The 16,617-nt window shown below is 53.5% G+C and overlaps 6 protein-coding genes across 6 annotated transcripts; 1 reads left to right on the top strand and 5 right to left on the bottom strand.

Moving 5' to 3' along the window:
* Positions 1-1,141: 1,141 nt before the first annotated feature.
* ACRALDRAFT_1029867 (glycoside hydrolase family 15 protein) lies at positions 1,142-3,899 on the top strand (the record flags this gene model as incomplete). The annotated part of the gene is made up of 9 exons (XM_071014881.1): positions 1,142-1,221; positions 1,443-1,544; positions 1,600-1,820; positions 1,884-2,388; positions 2,465-2,832; positions 2,892-2,921; positions 3,012-3,194; positions 3,274-3,486; positions 3,631-3,899. 9 exons carry the CDS (start codon positions 1,142-1,144, stop codon positions 3,897-3,899), a joined length of 1,971 nt encoding a protein of 656 aa, XP_070876600.1.
* A 308-nt stretch (positions 3,900-4,207) lies between these two features.
* Positions 4,208-5,668, bottom strand: ACRALDRAFT_1079747 (uncharacterized protein; the record flags this gene model as incomplete). The annotated part of the gene is made up of 2 exons (XM_071018937.1): positions 4,652-5,668; positions 4,208-4,482 (listed from the first exon to the last, which is right to left on the bottom strand). Exons 1-2 carry the CDS (start codon positions 5,220-5,222, stop codon positions 4,208-4,210), a joined length of 846 nt encoding a protein of 281 aa, XP_070876599.1. The 5' UTR covers positions 5,223-5,668.
* Positions 5,669-6,237: 569 nt separating this feature from the next.
* ACRALDRAFT_2039978 (uncharacterized protein) lies at positions 6,238-8,604 on the bottom strand (the record flags this gene model as incomplete). The annotated part of the gene is made up of 5 exons (XM_071021010.1): positions 6,238-6,351; positions 6,428-6,747; positions 6,810-8,173; positions 8,240-8,439; positions 8,503-8,604. 5 exons carry the CDS (start codon positions 8,602-8,604, stop codon positions 6,238-6,240), a joined length of 2,100 nt encoding a protein of 699 aa, XP_070876598.1.
* A 1,045-nt stretch (positions 8,605-9,649) lies between these two features.
* ACRALDRAFT_2025341 (uncharacterized protein) lies at positions 9,650-10,265 on the bottom strand (the record flags this gene model as incomplete). Its single annotated transcript, XM_071020305.1, has 2 exons — positions 9,650-9,844; positions 9,945-10,265. 2 exons carry the CDS (start codon positions 10,263-10,265, stop codon positions 9,650-9,652), a joined length of 516 nt encoding a protein of 171 aa, XP_070876597.1.
* Positions 10,266-11,139: 874 nt separating this feature from the next.
* On the bottom strand, positions 11,140-11,937 carry ACRALDRAFT_2098673 (glycoside hydrolase family 61 protein; the record flags this gene model as incomplete). Its single annotated transcript, XM_071022896.1, has 1 exon — positions 11,140-11,937. The coding sequence occupies one exon, from the start codon at positions 11,935-11,937 to the stop codon at positions 11,140-11,142; it is 798 nt and encodes a 265-aa protein (XP_070876596.1).
* Positions 11,938-13,440: 1,503 nt separating this feature from the next.
* ACRALDRAFT_2100134 (uncharacterized protein) lies at positions 13,441-16,238 on the bottom strand (the record flags this gene model as incomplete). Its single annotated transcript, XM_071022999.1, has 5 exons — positions 13,441-13,593; positions 13,648-14,817; positions 14,896-15,688; positions 15,740-15,988; positions 16,123-16,238. 5 exons carry the CDS (start codon positions 16,236-16,238, stop codon positions 13,441-13,443), a joined length of 2,481 nt encoding a protein of 826 aa, XP_070876595.1.
* Between the last annotated feature and the right edge of the window lie 379 nt (positions 16,239-16,617).

The raw sequence follows: 16,617 nt of genomic DNA, 5'->3' as shown, positions 1-16,617 counted from the left end.
GGTTGATGTCAAAAACGGGCCCCACCGGGAACCCCACACCCGAGGTACAACGACAGGCAACGGGTTGGGGACATAAAATTGGAGCATCCGTTGCACCTTCCCCACATTCCATCCCGCAGCTCACCGACCTGTTCTAGACCGCCCTCCAGCAGACTCGAATATCAAAGGCCCGGCTTCTGCAACTTTATTAAGGACTCACTCACCCCGATAGCTATCAACTACTAAACCGACATGCTGGAAGTTACGATTCTCCGCCATCGCCAAGTTCCGCACGTCTTGTCGGACACCCGGCATTCCCTTTCAGGGATAGGTCCACGATTATGTATCTGCAGCGTCGGCACCCGTCAGGCAGTGCGCACCTTGCGGTGGCTGGATTTTGTTGTACACTACAGATATGTTCGCTCAGAAGCATACCTTAGAAACTGACATTTCCCAGAGTCCTTGGGAAGAACGATTTGCGGGATATGAATTCGGGACCACTCTCCTACACTTGATTGCGAACGTGCCTGATCTGATGGTGACGTCACGGTAAGAGAGGTCGCCTTTCCGTCAATTCTGACTATTAGTTACCCCTCGTCTGGAGTGAATTCCCATTCCTATTCGTAAGGCAATGCTATATATAAGTACCTGGACCTCGTCTGAACTTGCCCTGTAACCACGGTCGATTCAACTATAGCTGCGTCAGAGACCCGTCACCCTGGACCCCAGGTATTACTCCTCTCTTGCATCTTTCCCTCTCCTCCCACCTGCCTAGTACGCTCTCCAACCTCTGGTAATGTATGTAACAACCATGAGTCTCTATAAGCTAGCAACCCCTGAGCCATTACCCTCGCGGAGAGCAGCTATCTTGCTTTGAGCTTCGAGTCTAGTATTCGTGACTCTTGTTTTCTCAAGGATCCGCAACACATATTCACCCTGCCTAGGTCTTTTCATTTCTCAACAGCCGGTGCCCATCATCAAAAGACTGACGTGCCGCTCGCGGAATTCAGATAAGTGTTCATAGCTCGAGGCTTTTGATCCCTTGGAAGACTGGGTAGTCGCCTGAGATATACCGCCCGAGCCTCGTCCATCGTCCATCACCATGTCATCCCGGCCCGACAAAGTCACACCGGGAGGTAACCCCCATGGGGAGTACCTACCCATGGAAGACTATGGTATGATTGGTAACATGCATACTTGTGCCCTCGTGGGTACGAACGGCTCGGTAGATTTCATGTGTTGGTAAGTTCGCACGTCGTCTATTCATATTCGAACCCGACTCGGAGTCTCTTGGTACCCCTTTTCGTGTTGTATCATGGAGTCCAACCCTGATCTTTCCCTCCGCCCATTGGTCGGAGGTAAACTTCCTACATTCCTCGTCTGTCTATTTGGGTATTATTTGTCTTCTGTTGACATTGTTGGGTAACGCCGTGGGAATGGGGGGATCATCTGACATTGGATAGGCCGGATTTCGACTCGCCCAGCGTCTTCTGTCGCCTCCTCGACAAAGACAAAGGGGGGTTCTTCAGCATCTCCCCTCCGTCCTCCATATCCTGCATCACCAAGTAAGTTGCTTGCCATGCTACTCCAGGATTCCACCCACTAACGTGGAACTACAAGACAGCAATACCTGCCCTCATCCAATCTCCTCCAAACCCGCTATATCCACGACGATGGAGTTGTCGATGTCCTTGACTTCTTTCCCCGGCCCAAGACGGCCAGTGTCATGGCCATGGTACGTCCTCGCCGAAGTTCCTCCCGCGAACCGTATCGGGCCCAAGAGGAACTGAAAAAGTGGCTCGTTCGTCGGGTCGAGTGTATCCGTGGTGAAGTCGAGCTTGGTGAGTATGGACCAACAGGTACAAGCCATTGATCGTCGGATTCCGCTGACTTATATCCCGTAGTCGTTGAAATCTTCCCCGCTTTCCACTACGCTCAGGAGTCGCATGTCACTACCGTCCTTCGATCGGAACCAGGAAGTGACAGCAAGATTGCCACCTTTCACAGCGCAAGCTGCAAACTGCAGCTCGACGTGGTCGTCGATCGCGGCGACGTAGATGCCGGTGAAGAACCCTATGTCTGTTTTCGCACAGAAAAGCGCGATGGGATGCTTGGCGAAGGACTCGTGGCACGTATTAAAGTCCAAGAGGGCCAGGCGATCTCCTTCGTACTGCGAGACGATAAACCCGACCATGTGGAGACAGATATCACAACCGAAGTGCTCGATCAGCAGCAGCACAATACTCAGTCGTTCTGGTACCATTGGATCTCCCAGAGCACGTACAAGGGCCGATGGCGAGAGATTGTTCAAAGAAGTCTGCTGATACTGAAGATGCTGACGTACGAACCTACCGGAGCCATTCTTGCAGCTCCCACCTTCTCCGTTCCCGAGGCAATCGGGGGCACAAGGTTCGTCGGATTTCCGCCTGCCCCAGGGACGACATAGACGAGTTCATATTTCACTGACTGGGAACATCCTGTGAAGGAACTGGGACTACCGCTACTCGTGGGTTAGAGACGCCAGCTTCACCATCTATATCCTCCTCCGCATGGGGTATTCGCAGGAGGCAGATGCCTATATGCATTTCATCAACGAGCGCCTCGAAAAATCGTTGAACCCAGACGGAGGTCTACCCATTATGTTCACGATCCGTGGCGAGACCGACATACCTGAGATTGAGCTTGACCATCTTGAGGGCTACAGAGGGAGCAGGCCTGTTCGTATTGGTAATGGAGCGGCATCCCATCACCAGTACGACATCTACGGGGAGCTCATGGATGGCATCTACCTCTACAACAAGTACGGCAAGCCAGTTAGTTGGGACCAGTGGTGCGCGGTCAGGCGCATGCTTGGTGCGTACAGTCAATACACCGCCTCTCCTATACTGCTCTGGCACCAAGCTGACATGCAGCTCTAGATTACGTTTTGACCATCAAAGACGGTGCGTACGGAACCTGGCCGCCCTCCCCCCATTTACTGTCTATAGTGTCATAAGCCGCTGAATGATGTTTTGTGCCTCTGCTTTCAATAGACCCCGATATGTCCATTTGGGAAGTCCGGAATAAGAAACAGCACTTTGTCTACTCTAAAGTCATGCTCTGGGTCGCCTTCGACCGCGGACTGCGCCTGGCCGAGAAGCGCAATCTTCCCTGCCCCAACCGGGCCAAATGGCTCGCGGCAAGAGATGGTCTTATGGAGGAGGTCATGGAAAAAGGTGATTTAGTTGAATCCCCACCCCTATCGTTTCCCGCGCCGCGACTCTTTGGACTTGAGAACTCACATATTACGCCTAGGGTACAACAAGGAAATGAAATGTTTCATCCAGAGCTACGAGGCCAATACCTTGCTGGATGCATCCATCCTCATTGCCCCCCTTGTCTTCTTCGTCGCTCCCAACGACCCTCGCTTCCTCAACACCATGGACAGAATATCACTGCCTCTCGAGAAAGGCGGCCTGTCAAGCGCGGGGTTGGTTCATCGTTACAACACGGAACTTGCAGACGACGGTACGTTGGAAAAAGAAATTGGTGGGGCTTCCCAGTCCAGGCCATTTATTTTTATCCCTATCCGAGCCTGACATCTGCGGCCAATATCTTGCCGCACGCCCTTGGTACCACCCCTGAACCAGACATTCTAACCGTGGCTATTAGGGGTCGGCGGCGAAGAGGGCGCATTCAGCATGTGCACTTTCTGGTTAGTCGAAGCTATGACGCGAGCTAGCGTCTATGAACCACGCTACCGTGCCCGCGCCGTGAGTTTGTTTGAGAACGTCCTCAGCTTCTCCAACCATCTCTGCATGTTCTCGGAAGAGATTGCTCGCACTGGAGAACAGCTCGGCAACACGCCGCAGGCTTTCAGTCACCTGGCGCTCATCAGCGCCGCGTTCAACCTCGATCGCGTGACCGAAGCCAAGCGGTAGTTGAACTGCATGGATTTGGTAGGGCGCGCAGGTGGTACCATTAGATGTGTGGCGTATTTGGGTCAGACGTGCAGTGCAAGTGCAGTATACTGGTCCTGTAATAATCCATCCACTTAAATCTTCACTCTCCATGGAACCATGTCCTCCACTGGAGGCAGCTGGATAGACTTCGTCGTTCAAATCTTCGGTGAGGGTCGGTCCTGATCTATAAATCAAGTCCTACTGTGACCCGCACGAAGACCAGCAGTTAAATATTCGTCATGTCCAATAGAGCGGTTGTTAGACGCGTAGTCTTGAGCACCGTGGTTTCATGACAGCTCCATGCTGTCCTTCTCGTCGCCCAGTCGATCACCGACGGAGCTGAGCCCTGAGCTGGGAGGCCTCGAATCAGCCGGTGACTGGGAGCGAGATTGCTCGGGGGATGATGGTGGTGATGGGCCGTGCATCAACTGCATCCACTTGTGGATGCTTGATATTTCGCCACCCTCCACCAAGACCTCGGGAGAGGAGTCGATACCTCTCCCCAGGATGGTCCCGTGAAACTTGAAGTCTTCGGTCGATTTCGAATGTTTCGATATGAGTGCTAGATGATTAGAAAGAGACAGTTGACGTTAGTTCCAGCTTTTCTCCGCGCGAATTTTGAGACGTGGTAAAATCGTATAAGGTAGACTAGACGGGGCAGAAAGAGCAGGGCAAGTCGAAAGTTGTGTAGTCATTTGCGACGAGAAAAGGGGGCAGTAGGGGCCACATACCATTCAGGTAGTCTGTTGCCGAACTATCACCCTCGGCCGTACCAGCCGTCACGACCCCGTCGCCCAGACCCGCGATGACCATCTCCCTGATGGCGCGACATCTGGACCCGGAGAACCAGGCGATGAATTCTTCCGCACCCCGGATGTCCTCGGCCATCCGGTCACGATCGGCGCCTACTATAAAATCTCTCTGTTCCTGGTGCAGCTGTGCGTGCTGCCGCTGTTGTTCGGTGCCTTGGTCGGGCTCAAGGAAGCGGTCTCTGATGGCAAGCGCCCCTGCCTCCTCGAGAGCCATGCGCACGTCGACAATGGTTATGGACGGGTTAATCGGCGGATCGTACGGCTGAGCCTCTTCATCATCGTCGCCGTTGGCGGCGGCAGCGGCTGCGGAGGAGGAGTTGTCGAGGGCGTGGGCGGCGGTGGCATGGCATAGGGACAGGAGGTAGCGGGCGGCGAGTTCGGTGAAGGTGTCGATTACCACTGGGCGGGCCGCGTGGTAGCCTGTTGCGCGGAGAATCTGGAGGACACAAGGACGGAGGAATGCGTGGAAGAGTGTCGCGGGAGGAGTCATGGTCGTGGGTGTGTTGTGTGTGTGTGTGTCTTTGTTGGTCACTTAATTCGTTTCGTGAGGACAGATGCCTTTAGGGACGTGGAACGATGGGTCTGGAAGAGATTCTCAGGGCTGTTGTATTCGAAGATCTAGATGGGGTGGTTATTCTGATAGCGCGTTGCCCCTCCGAGCGGACGCTACGAAGAAGATGGTCGAGGAAAAGCTTGATATGTGCTTCATTGACTGAACGAGAAGGCAAATCATAATGCTCTGCGGCTATCGTATGATGGGAATGGCGACGCGGGATTCCGGCCTGACCTGTCGCGAGGCAGCTGAATTAACGGCAGCACATCCAGGTACGGGGTGGCGTAGTGATGTCGTTGCGTTTGGGGTGGTGATGGTGGTCAAAGTGATTGCTGGTGAAGGAGCTTCTCTTCCCCTACCTGCACACCGAGGCTGGTTCCGATTGACGAATCTTGGTCTTCAACATGAATATATACTTGCAGTTCCAGCACCTAAAGCTGTATTGTATATAGGGCGCAGAGTCCTACGCCACACCCAAGTGAGCCCCCCACAGTACGGAATACTGTGTACACACGAAGTACCGCTCCATGCAGTGTATCTACCATTTACTTTGTGACCGCCCATGCCCCGAATCTCCGATCACGGGTTTCGTCTAAATTGGAAACTCTTACCTCTTGTCATTTATACCGTTACGGAAATCCGAACAATGCTTTGTATGTACTTCCCCGGGTATGTGAGAGAAGTATTTGATAGTACCCGGGTCTAGATGTCACACAAACAAAGGCAAAGGACGTGAATGGATGGCAGGTGAGCGCCACGCGGTAGTCACATCATGCTTATGCTGTTTTTGGGTTTTATGGGCATGTTAATAGCTTATTGATGTATTATCTCTAATTGATGCCCGGGTTGATTGTCGATTGTAAGCCTGCTGTAGCTGTTATAGTTCCATTGTCCTCTTCTGTCGGGTGGTTATCCTTGCCCATTTCTTGATTCCCAACCGACTTCCTGTTGCTTAACTTCTGCTTTGCTCTGGCATCTCCTGGGCTTCATTGATCCCCGAATACTTGTTGATCCACCCAAGCACCTCCTTATGCCACACCAAAGAGTTTTCGGGCTTCAGAACCCACTATGCGACATTTCGTTAGCTAGTTCCCAGACACTTGATTTCGCCTCAAGGACTCGTCAGATAAAGCTACACTCACGTGGTTCTCGTCGGGGAACACGAGGAGGCGGCTGGGCACTCCTCGGGCTTGAAGTACGTTGAACATGGCAAGCCCTTCCGAGATGGGGAGGCGGTAGTCCAGCTCGTTGTGGATAACGAGCTGCGGTGTCGCCCACTGACTGAGCCGAGTCGCTGGATCCCACTTTTCATACACATCGCGTTTCTCCCACAAGGGGCCGCCGAAATCGTGAATCGTGAAGAAGAGCTCCTCGGTTGACCACTGGTTCATCGTTGAGAATACGCCGTTATGGCACACCAATGCTTTGAATTTTCGTCCGAAATCGTGGCCCTGAATCCAGTCTAGTTCGATGTGGTGAGAACGCGTCGTCAAAGTATCGGATAGATCAAGGAAAGGTACTTACTGATCATGTAACCACCATAAGAAGCCCCAAGTGCGACAGCCTGGCTCGTGTCAATGTAGGCCATCTCCCTCTCGATGTGTTCGAAGCACTTGACCAAGTCAACGTACGGACGTCCTCCCCAGTCGCACTGGATGGCATCTACGTGCGCCTGTCCGTATCCCGTGCTTCCCGTTGGGTTGGGCAGTACAACCACGTAGCCCTGCTCGGCAAAAACCGCAGGGTTCCATCTCGTGCTCCAGCTGTCCCTCCAGGCGGATTGAGGCCCGCCGTGGATGAGGAATGCGAGAGGATATGTCTTCGATGGGTCAAAGTCAGACGGTTTCACAACCAGGGCGTGTATGTCGTATCCCTCAGCCCCCTTAAACCAGAATTCGTCGAATTGAGCTTCGGACAGGCCGAAGGATTTTCCGTGCTTGGAGCTCGACGATATGGTATCTACCTTCTTGGAAGAAGGGTCAAGTAGTGAGAAGCACGAATTATCAACAACCGAGTTGGAGCTGACCAGGAGTTTGTGGCCGTTGTTCCCGAGAAGTACTGCGTTGACCACTGTGCCCTTCTCAAAGATAGACTCCGGGGGATCAGTGGCCTTGTCGGGGGACGAGGGTAGCTTCCAGAACCTGTTCCTGCCGTGATGCTCTGCGGCGACGTACAACTCTGCATCATCTTTACCCCATATAACCCACTCTGGGCGCGCATCCCAGCCGCCCACTTCGTCTGTGGTCGCGTAAAACTCTTGTGCGCTAGCAAGATCCGAGATGTCCGGAATCAGCATCAGCCGCGGTTTGTCGGATTCGTACTGGATATCCCTCATTCTGGTGAAAGCGAGTCTCTTGCCGTCCTGAGAGAAAACGGGTGAGTTGGAGTAACCTCGAAGATGTCCCGTCTGGACGATCTGGGGGGGTGGCGGGTCAGGTTCGGTGAAGGTCCTGAGAGGGATCACGTAGACATCGGTCTTGGTGTATATCGCGGGGGAGATATCCGGGTCCCGGGCTACAAAAGCCAGACCGGCATGGCTGATATCGAAGTCACCAGCGTCCCCAAAAGGCGGTACCGGGCATTCAAGCCGGGTATTGCGGAGGGCATTGACAAGGCCGGGTTCTTGTAGGTGATACCCGGAGCTCTTCTTTGTCAGAAGTCCATACCAGAGCGAATTCCTGTTCTCGCTGGTCCATTGGTCCCAGTGCCTAGGGAACAGTTCGGAATAGACTCTGGCGGAAGAGTGGGGTTTCCCATGAGACGCGTGGTCATACATGGTGCCAGAGGGAGTCGTGACGGCGGAGCAGACGATGGCCACCCGGTCGTCAGAAAGGCGCTTCACCTTGAGGTTCGATAGACTGCCATTGAAGGCTTGAATCTCGTGCACTCTGGAATGACGATTCAGTACTGATAACTTTTCGAGGGGAGGGGCAGAACATGAAAAGGTCACCAACGCTAAGGGAGTGGCAACATCACCGAGCATGAGGTAAGTGGTGTCCTCATCCTTCTTAAGGAAAAGGATGAGCTCATCGTCGACCCAGTTCGGATCAGAGTATGCGTTGTGCTCGTAGAGAAGCGACGAGTTTCCAGTGCCAATGTCGAGAACCCGAAACTGGGAGGTTTTGGAGTGGGTTTGGAAGGAATATGTCGAGACCTTGAACGCAGTTAGTCGAGAAGACCCGAAGAGTATCTAGGGCTGCGCGTGTAATTTGCTTACGGTGTAAATGGCCTTATCACCAGACGGATTGGGTATGGCAGCGGATCTACGTGGCGCGGAAAGGAGCACTTCCGGTGTGAACTTGGTAGCTTTGATCGTCATAGTGTAAGCTTGACTGTCCAGCGCAGTTGGCTGGGTCGCGGTGTAGGGGGGATAGACGAGGGCAATGCCGCTGTGGGAGCAGCTCAGCTGGGTAAAGTAATCGAAATAAGATCCCAGAGGAGCAATAGAAGTATGATGGTTGGCTTGGTGCGTATAGCAGAGTAATTGGACGAAAGCGAATCAACAAAGTGGTTCAGTGGGAAGAGTCTGTATATACAGATAATACCAAGTCGGATGCAGCTATGATGATTGCATACCCAACTGTGAATTCCCATATGAGTGTGCAAGTGGGATGGATGGTTCGAGCTTCACCCTGGTGTAGTTGCCCCTCTTACGGAGTACGTACTGTGTCTGGCAAGGTAATTACCCCGCAACACAACAGCAGGAGTTGACAATGGTGCGATGTGAGATGTTCCTGCTTCTGTTTGTTTGATGTAACGGCCATTGGTCGCAATTGCGTGGAGAAGGGAACCGACCGAGGTACTAGTCCCTGGGTACCCGGTCCATACCTAATAATATGGTAATGGTAGGAACACTGGACCAACCCGAGCAGACTCGCAAGTGCCTCCACGACGATGATGGACATAAGACGAAGACGAGTCATCCTCCCCAATGTTGGTATGGACTGTCCATAACGATACGGCCATACCATAAGCCCAATCAGACATCCTCTTCAATCGCACGTCTGGGACCTACCGTAGTGGCCAAAAGAGGATAATGAACCCGGGTATCAACAATTAGAACTCCTATAACTCCCCGGCCATGTCCTGCCGATGAACGTCCAGATTCTCGATGCTCCATCCCGGGGATTCTTTGCTGCTGCCCTCATCCCGGGGGTTCGCTCATACATTTCGCCATGACCGTAAGCCGCTGGCTCTCCCAGCAATGTAGATAAGATCAACACCACGCTCCCATGAGCGCGCGGCGTCCCATCCTAGCGGGTAATCATTTCGTCATTGTCGCACATGCTCCGACCGACGGGGCGCATGTGCGTACGGAGTATGCATCTTAGGCGTTTGTCTGGAAATCGAAAACTGCGCGGCCATCATTTGCGCGAAGCTCCAAAGTTGATGCGCTTCTTGTTGGGAGGCTGCGACTCGACCTCGCTGTCCTCTTCGTTCTGCTTCTTCCTCCTGCTACCCCCTTTAGATGTCGTTACTACACCGTTTTCCCTAAAGGAGGCCGACTGGGGCGTAGCAGCGTTGGAGGCAGGTGTCGAACCCCCCGAAGTTGTGGCTTCCTATGGTATCGTGTTGCGTCAGCTGGGTCTTATTTGCCATTCCATCGAGAGGGAATGAAAAGAGGAATAAGTACGGGCATGGGGATGGCTAGAGACATACACTTCCAGGACGATATGAAATGGAGGAGCGAGAGAAGACACGATTATGCTCCAAGTTGCCCTGTTTTCTCCGCTGCGCACCGCTGCCGCTTGTTCCCTTGATGTAGTTGTCAAAGCCGGCGATGATGTTCCCGTACGGAGTGCTTTCAAGGTATGCGGTCTCCTTGCTTTCGATATCGGCCTCTATAGCTGCCAGTCGGCGGGCCAATTGGTTTCGACGGTCCAACATGGTCCTGAGCCTAGCCTGTTCCTCCTTGTACATCTGCATAGTTGGCGCGGGGCCCGATGCCGAAGAGGCGGCCCCTGCGTTGTTGTCCGCCATGTTACGCTGTTTTACGCGGGACGAGTTGGGTTAATTGTCGTATTTCCCCTGGCTCATGAAAGGCTTGCCAATATGATGATGTCTGTTGAGTCCTGGAGATGGATCGACGTTGATGTTGATGGATTTTTGAACAAAGTTGGTCGGCACGAAAATGTAGTCCCATAACGCGGTCCGCGACTACAAGCTACCTACTAAAGTAAGTAAGGCTGGGATGTTGGACGATCCGATCCTGTCGTTTATTATGTAATCACACAACGGCGACCTCACACCTACAAAATCAGATGACCAAACAACCTCTTTTGAGACAGTAAAGAAGATAGAGCCTAGCCATTGCAAAACCTTCCAGTGCCGAGACATGTACAGCAGAGAAGGGGAGTCCATCATGGAGATCCAGGGTCTTTCAGAAATATCTTTAAAAAAAATACGAAATCCTCGTCCGCCTCTCGCTGTTCCATCTTGATCAGCCAAACGAGATTCTCATCCGCCACTCAGCCTATCGTCCATGTCATTGTCTACCCGTCGCTTATAATAATCTCCTGTCATTTATTTGATTCACCGTCTTCCTCATATTGGGATTGCTAAATCAGCACTTACGTCCCAACCAAGTTCAGATCGTTTCATCTTTCCTTCACCGTTATTACACAGGTCAACTTATCACGGGTTGTAACGATGATGTACTCGTTGCTTCGGGGGGGTCTCCGAGTCGTGCTTCAATCAGAGTATATTAAAGCATCAGTCTGACTACCATATGCCCAAACTTTATGGCACATACATCGCATGTAACGGAGGGTCTTATTTTTGGCTCCGACTCCCACCATTGATGGAGGAGACCGCCTTCACCTCATGTCCTCACAAATACCAAGTGCGGGACCCGTCATGACCCCAGGGGAGTGCAGTCGCCATCGCTCTGCTGCCCAACCAAGTTGGCCGTGTGGTCCTCACACCTGTTGGGCCAAGTCAGGGGGCCAGGGGCCTCGTAGCTGGTCAGAGGGGGCCAGTAAATGTTGACGAGGATGCCAGGCTCGTAGCCAGTGTAGGCGCCCGGGAAGCGGACGGTGGGACCGGGGATGGAGCCGTCATAGTTGTCGTTCTCGATTGTCAGCTGGGCGCAGCCCATGTAGAACTGGGCACCGCCAAAGTTGCCCGCGCCGTGGATAGCCAGATGCTCCGCGCGGAGGAGGTAGTCACCCGGCGGAGTCTGCGGCGGCAGGGTGAAGGTGAAGTTGCGGATGCCCACGCTGTTGGGGAAACTGGCCCAGTCAATGCCGACGTTTGGGCGGATCTCGCGCGACGTCAGCGCGTAGATCTTGAACCATTCCCCGTCTCCAAGGTAGTCCTGCGCCGAGACGCCGTCCGGGGCGCGGGAGAGGTAGACAGCCAGCGGACCGGGATGGCCCAGGTCGACATTAACGAGGAACCCGAGCTCATCGCCCGCTTGGACCGTGCGGGTGGAAGTGGCAGCCCGAATGTTCGCGTCTAGTCCTCCCTGGTTGCAGATCATGTTCTGGCTTTGAACATCCTCGATCGGGCTGTTGGAGTTGGTTGTCCGGCGGACGTATTCGTACGGGCCTGTGGCTTGACCATTGACGACGAGCGACTCAAAGTTGTAGTGGGCCGAGACGCCTGTCAGGGCAGCGGCGATGCCCAACAGGGAGGATCTTAAGGACGGCATGCTGCGCATTTGCAGTTCAACGCTTGGACTGTGGTATTATTGGTAATTCCCGATAGAGGAAGAAGAGCGTCGCTATCAAGTTTCCTGATACGACAGCGAGTCGAAATAGATCGGCAAAATACAGGATTCGTACCCCTCTTTTATACTCGCTTGGTCTGGCCGCAGATGCCTCGTCTCGTCCTCCGCAGAAGATGGCCATCTACTCTACCCCGGTTGTACCTCAAGACCGGCCGGGCTCGGCCACCTCAAATCTCCCGTGTCTAGACCTGGTTGCTGGGATTGTAGAATGACCAATATTCGTCTTTCCTTTCCCGCCCATTGCGTATGACCGTACTGCGTCGATGATTTGTAGATTCGGCTTTTCAGTCAAACCGGGGTCGCGTGGTTGGCTTATCGCGGAGAATGGAGGTTGGGGCCAGGATCCGTCTCCGGCAGATGTGCCCCAGGGACGGAACTTCCTGGTCCGAGAGGAAGCTAGTAGCTAACATGCTTGCGTGCCTGATGATGTATGGAGAAACACAAGGGAATTGGGTTAGTACGATGCATCCTGCGGGATTTACCAGTCTCCGAAGGTCAAAGTAGGTTCGCAGAGTCCTATGAGGCCGGCGATGGCTCACGGCGCTCTCGACGGTCCAGATGCCCACGATACGAAAGAGATCCAGGCCGTCGACAATGCGCCAAATATATGGCGCCAGACAAGCACCCTTCTGTATCGTTTTATAATACTAAGCGCTGTGTCTAGCCTTGACATATCCCCGGAGGCAAACGGGTGCTGGATGGCATGGCTCGCGTTGGCAGCTAATATTGAGAGTCATCTCAACCCCGGAGTTCTCCTGCAATTGGTATAGATAGAATACCAGAAAGGCACTGGGCATTAGGCTGCGATCATGATCGAGATGCCAATGCGGACTATCGCGTTCCGCCAACCAGGCCTGAAACAATCAGCGGCCTTCTTGACTTCTTAATTCGTATAAGCCTGCGGCCCCTTGCAGAAGCACCCTGTTTCATGAAGGTCGTCATGAAGTCATGAAGTGAGGCATTTGGGCCATCGCGGAGTAAGGCCCGTTGGACCCTACCCTTTCGATATATCCCGCATACCCCAAATGGGCGCCCGCTCGTCGATACCCAGTAGAGCGGCGGCTCAAATATAGGCAACCAATCACTGAAGTCTTATCCCGACTCCAATGCCATCCCATTCCCGCCCGTGAGGATTCTGGGCTCGTAGCGACTTCCCCCGAACTCAATCCGGGAAATTGCCCGAGGTGTCGCTCGTCATTTATATCACGAGATGTTGAGCATTTTCTGTTTTTTGATCGTGAAGATAGTTGCGTGTTCTTAAATGCGGTACTGCATTGTACCGTATACGTTGTACTTCCAAGGCTGTTCCTTAGATGCCCAGCTCCCTGTACAGGACTTTCTAACGCGGGGAAGATATACCCGGCGTTTTAATTCTGCTTCTTTTTATGTCATCATAGCATGTTGTATGGTGATTGTGTGCTTCGGCTACCCGGAGTTGGGCATGTTGGAGTCGGGAAATTGATACTGATATCCTGAGCCGTCTTGGCCGGTCTGATATTGTGGTGCGTCGCCGGGGAACAACGTAAAAGCGTTTTCAGCGCCCCAACTGGCGCTTTGTGTATAGTTCTCAAAGGCGTTCTGAAAGGATGTTAGCAAATGATTCCACCAGGTCAGGGCGAGCCAGGAGCCTACCCAGTCGAAATTGGCCATAGGATCCCCGCCTGATTCGAGATTGGTGAACATGGAGAAAGGAGACTGAGGGTTGTTCATGCCCAAGCCCCCTGGAACGTTAGGCATCATGCCTGTGGGGGGCCCATCTGTTGACATGCTGAAATCTACGTCGGCAAAGCCATTGGGTCCAAGGGTCTGCATGGTCGCAGAAGCCGCTGCTGCGTCTGGAGACATGCCACTAGACAACATGCCCAAGGTCATAGCTGCGGAGTGTTCAGGCGGGGCCTTTTCTTGTAGATTGGAATATTCCGCCATGGTGACGCCCTGTGGATCTTCTGGCGGAGGATCAGGCGATCTGATCTTCTCGAGCATAATTTCTAGGCACTTGGATACCTTATAGGCCTCTACTGAGGAATCGGCGAGGCCCTGATAGACATTCTTGGTTAGCTCGAGACAGTCGATCATGTTCAGCCGCTGCTCGGTCGTCCAGAAGACGGATTCACTCCGCTCCCCGCGAGCTTTCTCCATGTTGTCGTGATGTAAATCCGTGGCAACGAGCATGGCCGGAAGTATGAAGTCCTTGGTGGCAAGTGAAGAGACATGCCACCGGATGGCCTGGAGCCGTCCGGCCGGTTGGGATTCTCGATGCAGAGTGACCAGGTGTTGCAGCATCACCAGTGACGCATCGATAGCAGCCCGGCGGGAGTGGGCGTATCGTATGTTGTGTCGTGCCCGGGCAAAATATCTTCTATGCAAAATGCACATGATTTTCTGATAGAGCACGTCGATGTTGAACCTGGCCATGATGAGCGAGACTGGATCGTGGGAACCCTCCAAGGGCCGGATTTTCAGGTGTGGTGGGAGATCCTGCATGATTTCCCGCAGTCTTGCATCGAAGCGCAAGGTTTCTTCATAGTGGATGGGTCTGTCGACTCGGCTGGTACTCTGCAGTATCGTTCCCAGCACGAGGCACAGCTTCACCTTTGCAATCATGTACGAGATCGGTGTGGGCTCCACGATTGGACGGGACGGTGGCAACTCCCGGATATCGGGGCCAAATTCTTCGTCGAACAAGTTGCTCGGCAATTGGGTGTCGCAGTCGCTGTCACGAATCATGCTCGGCAGAGACACATGATGGGAGAACATTATGTCTGTCACTCTGATAAACGCCCAAATGCGCCGCCGCATTTCCTGTGACACGTGTTAGACCAGCGACCCAAGGCAGAAGCAATCAGGAGAAACCATGGCATAGACAAGGGTGTGACGTACAGCCTGAAAAGGCGTTAGCGAGGGGAACCACTTCGCGTCGCGATGGTAGCCCATACGGACGGCGATTCTGGTAATAAGTGACGAGATCAGCCAGAGGCCCACGTCAGCATCCCACCGGGATGAGTATTCCCCGTAGATATGGAGTAGCATGGTTTCGACCGTGTACTCTGTTGGCCTTGTGTAGTCCCCCTCGACCAGACATTGGACAGTTCGCAGCCGGTATTTGGTCGCCATTTCTAGCGTTCGTCCTTTCCACTCGGGCGGCTCGTCGCCAACTCTGTGGTAGCTCAGCATCGCCAGAGTCAAAATTGCATAGAGCAAGCCTAACCACATGATAGAGGTCTTGGAAGGGTCCTCCCAATAGGCTCGGAGCTGTCGTTGGAAAGTCGGTCCGTGAACAGCGTAGGTTCCGGTATCCATCGAGTTGAAGTACCTCCCGCAGAGCGTGAACACGCTCGCCCGCGAGGGTAAACCATCCCGGAGTTCCTGTGCGGTCGTCTTTGGAGCTCCGAGCAAGATGGTCGGGCCTTCCATGGCGCTAGGGGGTTTCGACGACCTGACTTTCTCGTAGCTTTTTTCCAACTCGTTCTTATGAGTGTTGAAGTAATTCTTGACTTCCGCTATGTCTGATAGGATGAGGTGCCAGTGTTCACGGCCGATATACATGGACTTTCCTTGATCTGCGTCGACCTTGAGGACGCCCAAGGATGTGGCGAGGCCTCCGTCCACATCACTGTCGTCGCTATCGTTTATCCCAGCCTCATCGTCCCGATCGCACTTGGAGGAAGACGCGCTGCCTGTGCTTATCCGTGCTACTTGTGGCGACGCTGTCGATTTCCCAGACGAAGATGCCGGTTCGGCGGCGGCAACGGCCGCAGCAGCGGCAGCAGACGGGCTAATGTTGGCACCTCCATGCATAAGTGACAGTACAAGACCCTCTAGCCTGTCAATTCGGTTCTGCATGTCATCGGGACTCGACGAGACTTGGTTCTGATTCTTCTTCCGCGCAGCAGGCGTCGCATAGTGGCATGAGTGGGCATCCTCCCCCTCACGCTTTACACAATTTCCGCACGGGTGGTTTCTGTCACATTTCCTAGGCTCAAGAATCAGCCGCTGTTCTAGCCCATTATGACGCATTCCAACGCCAGGGCAAGGTGTTCTTACAGTCTAGGATAGTGTTAGCCGGCGACCACGGTAAGCGAGAACGAGAGACGTGGTGTGACTCACTTTCTAGTCCGACATGGAGAGCAACTTAGGGGAACCCTGTTTCTTTTTCTAACAACACGATACTGTTCTTCAGGCGACCTCCCCGACGAGGAAGTCTCAGGAGGCGTCGGTGCCATCGTCGATGATGATATAGTGCGTATGGCAGATATTGTCGGCGGATAGAAAACTACCTTCAATCGCGGCACTTCGTTTTCCCAGGAAGATATATCAACTCTGTCTTTCTCTTCCTTGTCATGAGGTCAAGTCCCCATGTGCCCTTATGCTTCGGCAGTGACGACGTAACGTCAAGCCTTCGTATTCCCTACGTTTCGCGACCGACGCTGCCCTGGGCGTGGCCCGTCAACTCGACAACCGCGATACCGACTAGCCGTTATTTTGGGGTTCGGTGGGAATATGGACTCGGAGGCCGGGAATGTCTTTGAAAGCGCGTGCTGAAAGCGCTGGCGCAGTCTCGTCGGCTAGAATGTCACTTCTGCTTCGTAGTATTATACAGCG

Source organism: Sodiomyces alcalophilus, assembly GCF_042370955.1.
Source record: "Sodiomyces alcalophilus JCM 7366 unplaced genomic scaffold ACRALscaffold_2, whole genome shotgun sequence".
Classification (NCBI taxonomy): Eukaryota; Fungi; Ascomycota; class Sordariomycetes; order Glomerellales; family Plectosphaerellaceae; genus Sodiomyces; species Sodiomyces alcalophilus.
Note: the sequence above shows the minus strand (reverse complement) of the source record. Positions and strands in the feature narration are given on the sequence as shown.